Source organism: Chelonoidis abingdonii, chromosome 24 (assembly GCF_003597395.2).
Source record: "Chelonoidis abingdonii isolate Lonesome George chromosome 24, CheloAbing_2.0, whole genome shotgun sequence".
NCBI classification, from domain to species: Eukaryota; Metazoa; Chordata; order Testudines; family Testudinidae; genus Chelonoidis; species Chelonoidis abingdonii.
In genome coordinates this window covers 13,697,880-13,706,425 of record NC_133792.1, presented here as the reverse complement: position 1 = coordinate 13,706,425, position 8,546 = coordinate 13,697,880, and the positions used below count along the sequence as shown (strand labels likewise).

The window sequence follows — 8,546 nt, the reverse complement described above, 5'->3', positions numbered from 1 at the left end:
GGATCATGGGCCTCATAAGCCACCAAAGATCGCTGATGACCTCACTCTTAAGACATTATTGAGCTTTCCTGAGGGCAGTTAGCTCCCCACCTGAAATCATGAACCTTAAAACCTACTTACATTAAAAGGACAGGCAGAGTCCATTAAGTATGAAAGCTAAAACAATGAGGAGGACTAGAGAAATAGTTGGAAGAGTCCAGTCTACCATCATGGTACTGGCTGTTAGTAAACTACTAATTTTCACTGAAAATATGGATTAGTGAAACTGGCACAAAATGCATTGTTCCACAAGGATAACAGTAAAGAGTCACCCTCAAAAGTAAGTTAATCCTGAGAACCCTGTGGCTTCCCTGTACCTTATACTCTGAGAGCATATATTTTAGTACGAGCATTTCCTATGTGGGCAGCACCTAGAGATACACCCATTGAGCCAAGCATAGAAGTAGGTGGGGAAAGCACTTCTAAATACTGGACTGACTTTTTATTACATTCCAGGAGCCATTTTTAGGGCCAAACATACAAGGACACAACATCTTTGGTAGTTGCTTCCTCAGGAAACAGACAACCCTATTAATTATTGCAGGACCATGAAAAGCCCCTAGCCTATTTTAAATAAAAAAAAAAAAAAGCCAGGGAGGAAGAGAGAAATTTCAGCCCATACATACCCCTGATCAATAACTGTAGAAACTTAAGTCCCTTCCACTGGATGCCTTCACCCCATAGTGTGTTCTGTCATCAATCACCTGGGCGAGTTCAGCTGTTGCGTCCAGGAGTGATGGCTTGTAAACGATTTGTTCTTTTCAAGATGTTAGGAACAAACAGCAGCCCTGATGCCCGCTCAATGCTCTCAATAGGAACCAGGAAACGTTCAAGTGGGATTGTCTCCTCCACCGGGCTGTTGGGCATCACGTAGGAGCGCAGCTCAATCTCTCCATTGAGCTTCTCTAGGATGAGTACTTTGAAGAAGTGTGTGGGGACTGCCACATTGTTCTTGCCAATCACCTGGTACTTGATGTACATCTTCCCATCTGCCTCCATCCTACACAAAGAACAAGACTGTGTTACTGCTGCCTCTTACTCACTACTCATGTGCACAAGCCCCTCAGGGCATAGATTGTGTCTTCCATTGCTTTAGATGAATGTACACATAACTAAGACCAGAAGGGGCTCTTATGATTGAGTCTGACCTCTTGCGTAATATGCAGGGCTAGAATTTCACCTAGTGTTTCCTGTATAAAACTTGACAACTTTAAATCAAGAACTGACGTCTTTCTAAAAGACAAGTGCTGTAGCAGGGTCTAGACCCCCAGCTAATCTGGGAGACCCTATACACAGTGAAACAGGAAAGAACATGCTGCAGAACACATTCCATTCCCCCTCACCATATCTCATTTGGTCCTTGTTTAACTGAGTCTGTTCAAGTGATTGCCCTTCGTGGCTCTAAACGGTTCATTGCAGCCATAGATACCACCTTTATTTGGAAAACCTGACTATGCAATAGGCTAGATTAGCCCTTTATTGCACCCTGTGGCTAATGCACTTGTGGCACTGTTAGTACCAGATCTGACAAGATAACCAGACTGTAAAAGTGTATGAAACACAGCTCAAGATGACGAAGCTATTGTCACTCTCCCAAACTAAGTGCAGAACGAAAGCACTGAAGAAACATAAATCAGTTGAATTATTTCCCTTTTAATCCTACCCAGATAATCTGATAGTGTCCCCTCAGGAGTTTATTCAATTGAAAGATGTATAAGCTAATCTCAAGCATAACAAACCAGCCCACAAATCCCTACATGTATACATGGAAACTGGGGGATGTTTTTAAAACAGTATCTATTGCTATTTCTGACCTTTATCCTGAGAGCATGACAAGACAAGTCACATTCTTAGCCCATCTTAATTTCCCTGTATGATGCATGTTTTAAGATCAGTTTCAATCCAGCTCTAGTATTTACCTGGGTAGGAAGAGTGGGCCAGTGCAGACATATACATTCTTGTTGTACTTTGTTAAACTCCTGCAGTATTTCTCCAGGTTATTCCAGGCTTTCTGGTTCAAATGAGGAACCTAGAAACAAAACCAAACAATATAGCTAGGAAAAAGTCAAGAATGTAAGTCAGTCAGTCTAAGCTCTGTTCTCTCTTCCCATCCACCCCTATATGTCCTAAGCTTTCCAGCTTGAGTTAATAATAAAAATAATAGCTCTCTTATATAGCGCTTATCAGTAGATCTCACAACACTTTATAAAGGTGTTCAGTATCATGACCCCCATTTTACAGATGGGGAAACTGAGACAGGGATCGGTGAAGTAACTTGCCCCAGTCAGCCAGCAGGCCAGTGGCAGAGCCAGGAATAGGATCCAGAGTGCTGAGAGCAAGGTGAGGAGCTGAGAATATTTAACATAAAGAGAAGGTGCAGGGGATGACTTGATCACAGTCTATAATTACCTACAGGGGGAACAAGTATTGGTAATGAGCTCTTCAATCTACCAGACAAAAGGTTAACAAGATGCAATGGCTGGACATTGAAGATGGAAAAGTTCAGACTGGCTTGCAGCTGTAGAGGAGGTCAGACTCATACATCGTGGTCCCAACTGGCCTTGGACTTTAGCTTCCCAGACCAGTGCTCTATTTGCTAAGCCACACTGTTTATAGGGTAGTTTATTTATCTGATGATTTTTAATCATCTTCAGCATGACTGTTTGGGAAGCATAAACCTGAGTTCTCTCACAGAAATGCTTTGTAGATCTGAAGTCACTCGTTTAATCCTTGGCCAGAGACACAGTTTCAGGCTGCTGGGAATACTTATTTATGTGCTTAACTTTACACATGAAAGTATCTTATTTATTTCAATGTGATTACTCCCATGAGTAAAGCTATGCACACATGGGAGTGTTTGCAGGATCAGGGCCTTAGTTTGGTAGGAAATACATGTGGCCCTTCAATTAATTTAGATGATCCTTTCTATTTACAGAGGCAGGTTTATCTAGCAGTTCTCAGTCCCTGTACTGGCCTGGGGCTCAGGAGAACCATTCCCCACTCTGACACAGGCTTCCTGTGCAACTTTGTGCAAGTCGGTAGTCTCTATGTGCCTCAGTTGCCTATCTGTAAAAAGGGAAGCATATTATTCCCAATCTCAGGAATGTTAGAACAACAAATACATTAAAGATTGTGAAGCACTCAGGGCTTCTCCACAACCAAACTATACCAGTACAACTTCCCATGTGGGCATTCCTATTCCAGAATAAAAGTGTCCACAGGGGGAGTTACACCAGTACAACTAGCAATATGACTGCTGTACCAGGTTAGTTCTGCTGGCATGTCTAGGTGGGGAAATTTACCATTAGTAACTGTTGATGGTGGCCATCTAGGTACCTACAGAGAGAGAAATTTGGATTGTGAGATTGTTAGTTAATTCCAGTCCCTAAACAAGTATCAGCCGATTAATTTGAAACATGAAATTGAGGTAACTTCCTTCACTGTAAACTAACTAGAAAGATAGAGGGGTCTGACCAGTCAAAATGGGGAAGACAAGACTTCAATCAGCTACAAGAAGCGCTTAGCCAGATCACTAAAGATGTGGCAGCAGGTACCGTACTGCAGGAAGATCCTATCTCCTATAATGCTTGTGGTTCCACTCTGTTCAACAGAATATTGCTAGTGAATTGGTCAAAGGAAAAAGATTAAACTATGAAAGGAAAAACAGAGGTTAGAGCAAGATGTAGACCAGGAGTAGGCACCTATGGCACACTTGCCAAAGGCGGCATGCAAGCGGATTTTCAGTGGCACTCACACTGCCCAGGTCCTGGCCATCGGTCTGGGGGGCTCTGCATTTTAATTTAACTTTAAAATGTTTAAGAAGCTTCATTTAAAAACCTAATTTGCTTTACATACAACAATAGCTTAATTATATATTATAGACGTATAGAAAGACCTTCTGAAACCATATGACTGGCACACAAAACCTTAAATTAGAGTGAATAAATGAAGACTTGGCACACCACTGCTGACAGTTTCCCGACCCCTGCTGTAGACAGTTTACAGTAGAAGTAGATCAAGTGGCTGAGGCTGTCAGAGGGACAAACAATAGGCTGGACAGGAAAATTGCAGAATGTAGAAGGGTTGAGGACAAGAACCATTAGTTGTCAGAAAGGAGTACTCTAAGTAGAGGTTAAAAAGACCCCTGCAGCTCCTGGAGTCCTCAGATAGAGAGAACCGTTCCCAGGGAAGGGCACTCCATACCTGAAGGCCCAGAAGGAAAATAATTGTTTGAAGAAGCTAAATATTGACAGATTTGATTCCTATACAGACAGAGCTCAAATTCATGAGCATGTTACTATGGTCAAAATTTCCCTAGCAAATTTTGAAGGTGTCTCAGAAAATGATAAAATTAGGTTTTTAAAGAGGACATTAACCACAAACCTAATCCCCAGACAGCAGCCAGAACTTTGAAAAATCATGCTTTGGGCTAATCAACTACTATGCATAGATACACCCTGCCTTTGGTTTACAAGCTTTTTTTGTAAGGATGACACCCACAGGTCTTTCTGTGGAGAAATGAGACAGGTTTGCTTAAATGCTAGTGGGGCTGTAAATCCAGACCAGTACCCTCATATGAAGCAGTTGTAGCTGGAAAAGATACCAACCTATGTCAGAGAAAGAACAGAGTTGATCTGGATTCACATAATGCCCCCCTGAGCTAAATGTTCACTCTAGCCCAGAAGGCACTAGTAGTGCGCAGAAGAATGGCCCAGTGAGGCAGAGAAAAGACTTCTGATTTGCCAGGCAGCATTTATCCCCTGGAGGCTGAAAGCTGAGCTAGGGCTGGGAGGTAGAAAGTTAACCTCCAACAAGAAATCATTCCCCAAGAAAGTGGGGACGATAAAGTGTCACCCAGTAGAGCGAAAGAAAGGTAGGAACATAGGTGGTAGAACTTGGAAAGTCAGAAGAAACCATCAATGCAGGGGGGCTTGATACTAAGCAAATGTTCCAGGCAATGGATGACGAGTTGGAGCAAGTTATGTCCTTGTTTGCTTACCTAGCCACAAATAGTGTAACAGGAAGGACAAGAAGATCCTGGGTCTTAGGTGGCCACATGGGGGCCACCATCCCAAGACAGCTGACTAGGGCCCCATAATACATACATCAAATTCTTGACTAAGGAAAACAAACACCTCATAGTCCAGAATAAGTCACATTACTGGCAGGAACATTAGCATCAGTCAAATTATTTGATTTTGATTCGCTATCATCAATAGGGAGTTCAGGGAAAGTTGATCTAGGAGAGCCTATCCCAAAAGGGCCTGCCAGAAGATTGTACTTTAGGATTTAAGTGCAAGGTGCTGACATACACTCCTTGATTTAGGAGCAAAAGTAATTCTCAAGAGGGAGAGAATGTTTGAGCAGGTCACTCAAGCAACAGAAAGTGGGAAAGCCCTTAACCCTTGTGAGAAGTACTGCTATGTCCAGAATGAATTGCACTGTGTGAGAATTTGCTGGATGAACATTAGGCTTCAGGGACATGAGTAACACACAGTTTGTGTCACCCATGTTGAGAGTGTCTGTTAGTGGGTAACCACCTGTAAGCCCATTCAGCAGGGACCATGGTTTCCCTCAAACTCCTCTTGGCTTCTCCACTTCAGCACCTTAGTTCCTGCAACAGTTTACCCCATCCTGCTGGTGGGAGGAGGGATGGGACTTACGCTTCCCCCTTCCCACACTTGTCAATGAAGAGAACCCCGCTCTCCCTGTGTAGGCTTCCTCCCTCCCACATGGCGGACTCTCTCTCCTGGAAGGTAGTACAAGAAGCAATGGGCTTAATCTGTAGCAATGTAGATTCAGATTAGATATTAGGACAAATTTTCTAACTCTAAGGGTAATTAAGCTCTGGAATAAGCTTCCAGGGGAGCTTGTGGAAACTCCCTCATTGGAGGTTTTTAAGAACAGGTTGGACAAACACCTGTACAGGTTGGTCTAGGTTTACTTGGTCCTGCCTCATCATTTGGGAGGGGTGGGGGGAAGAGTATTAGGGGACCTCTCCAGGTCCTTTCCAGCCCTACATTTCTATGCCTCCTGTCCAGAGAGATTGGTGTATCACATTTTGCCTTTTTATGCATTCTTTTGAAATGGCAATTGGGGGAGGGGGGGAGGAAGGGTTCTTACACAGCTGGCTAAAATTAGAACTCTGAGGTTGGCAATACTGCTTTCTATTGACTTCAATGGGCTTGGGGTCAAATCCTTAAATCACCATTCACCTTAGTAGTTACAGGTCAGTGCTATATAACACCATGTGCGGATATCTGGGATGTTCACTCACATGGTGTTTTGGAAGTTGGCACGAAGAAAGGGAAGTTTTAAAAGCAAAGTGGACTCCTGCGTTCTATTCCAGCCTCTTCAGTTATGGTGTCCCTCTTTACCTGTCAGGTAGAGGGATTTCTGCTCACATAGCATGGGGAGCAGTCCCCCTTTCCCTGAAGAGGAGCAGGGCAACTCAGTCTGACAGTGTCCCTCTCCCCCACCTGAGGGGAGGAACCTGACAGTGTTGCCAACTCTCACATTTTCCCCAGTTTTTCCTTAAAGCGCTAGCTCTTGGAGTCATGTGAGTACATAAGACCCTCAGCCTCCCTTAAAAACAAAGTTTCTAGCCATCACGGTTACAGAAAAAGGCTTGAAAAGCGACCCCCTAGAGCCCCAAAACATGAAGGCAAATAAAAACAACCCAGCACTGAGTGTTTTTAGAAGACCTCAGGATTCCTTCCTAGCTCTCTCTGGGCTTTGGGGGGATGTGAACTAGGGAGGGCCCCACCCGGGTCCCCGACGCTGGTGGGGGGAGCGCTCCCCAGCTGGTGCCAGCCCCCCTGCCGTGCTACGGGACCGGGCGGCGGCTGCTCACCTGGGGCGCCACGTTGCTCAGGTAGAAGGTGTCCTGCATGGCCTTCTGGCTCCACCTGTGGTTGGCGGCGGCCGCCAGGTGGCCCCGGTCGAAGCCGCTGCCCCGGTAGTCGGCGTTGGTGGCCCGGTGATACTCGTGCACCGACTCGTCCTCCTGGAAGTCGCAGGCGGCGCGGTCGGAGGGGCCGCTCAGCGCCGCGCCGCGCAGCTGCTCGAGCACCCAGAGGGCGCTGCGGCTCCGCGGGTCGTAGCACAGCACGTAGGACTCGCGGCTCCGCAGCTGCGCCAGCCCGGGCAGCCCGTACGTGCCAGCCTCGCGCGGGCGCGCCCCTGACGGGTGCAGAGAGTCGCGCCGCCACCACCGGCACCACGGCAGCCGGCCAGCAACCCGCCGCAGGCGGCCCGCGCCCTGCGCCTGCCGGCCCCAGCCCGCGCCCACCCCACCTCCCACGGAACAGAGCCCCGGCCACGACCAACCGGCTGCCCCGGAGACGCTTGGCATGGCGGGGCCCCGCCGCGCTGGCTGCCGTGCGGCGAGCCTTAGCTCGTCCGGCTGGAGAACCGCTCCTTAAAGGGGCCGCCGCTCTGAGGGGCGCAGCTCCCCGCGCAGCCGGGTGCAGGCCGGTGCTAGACCCGGCACCCAGCAGGGCCCCCGTGCAAGGCCCCTACCCGCTAAGGCTCCGCTGGGGCCAGCGGAAGCATCGCCCCCTTAAGAGTAAACGCGCTGAGCCCGGGGCAGGAAGCTCCCGCGCCCCCTGCTGGGCTAATAAGGAACAAGCCGCCCAGGGCTGGATGCTCAATCCCAGCAGGCCCTACTGGAGCCTAGTTCTAGGCATGAGCATGGCTAAGAGTGTGTCACAGGTATTGCTAGTAAAAGTCACGCGCCAGTCATGGGCAATCAACAAAAATTCAGGAGAAGCCCATGACCTGTACGGTCTGTGACTTCACTAAAAATACCAGGAGCGGGGGATAGCCTGTCAGTCCCCACCCTGAGCCTCCCCTGGCTCCAGCAGCCACAGTGTGGACGTGTAGTCCCACACGCCAGAGTTGGCCACAGCAGCAGGGCAGGGGCACAGAATTCCAGCACCCAGCCCCAGCTGCAGGAGGAGGATGGGAGGGGGAGTATGCAGCTCTGGGGAGGGGGAGGCTCCAGCCCTGGCTTCTGCCACTGACCGTTGAAGTCACTAAGGCCCGGTAAAGTCACGGAATCCGTGACTAAGTCATAGCCTTAGGTATAAGTCATTTCACAGCTGTGCCCCTACCCGTGTGTAGTGGCTTGGGGGGGGGGGGGGGAAATCAGTATTAGTACAGTGGGTCAGAGGACCAAGTCTGTACCTAGAGGCAGTAGTGAGGCAGCTATACAGCTAGTACTAACATCTACACCTGTTAAAATGGAAATATAAAATAAATGGTGGATTCCCTAGATAGCTTTCTCCTCTATTCCCAGTCGGAATACACTTAGGCATGTTTCTCACATTCTTCTCTGCAAGTATAGAAAACTTCGCTTCTTAGAAGGAATCTAAGATGCATTACCTGTAGCTAGAGCTGGATGAGATCTGTTAGAGTCCATCTCCTCTCCTTCTCAAATCCTAAAGCATAAGCACACTACAACAACAATTTCTTTTCATACTTCAGTTTCTTCAGCCCACTTTCAC

The 8,546-nt window shown here is 47.5% G+C and overlaps 1 protein-coding gene across 1 annotated transcript; it reads right to left on the bottom strand.

Moving 5' to 3' along the window:
• Positions 1-466: 466 nt before the first annotated feature.
• ENDOG (endonuclease G) lies at positions 467-8,461 on the bottom strand. The gene is given in 5 exon segments (XM_075060696.1): positions 467-1,039; positions 1,959-2,068; positions 6,893-7,202; positions 7,204-7,414; positions 8,425-8,461. Coding segments are annotated over 5 exon segments (954 nt in total). The 3' UTR covers positions 467-753.
• Between the last annotated feature and the right edge of the window lie 85 nt (positions 8,462-8,546).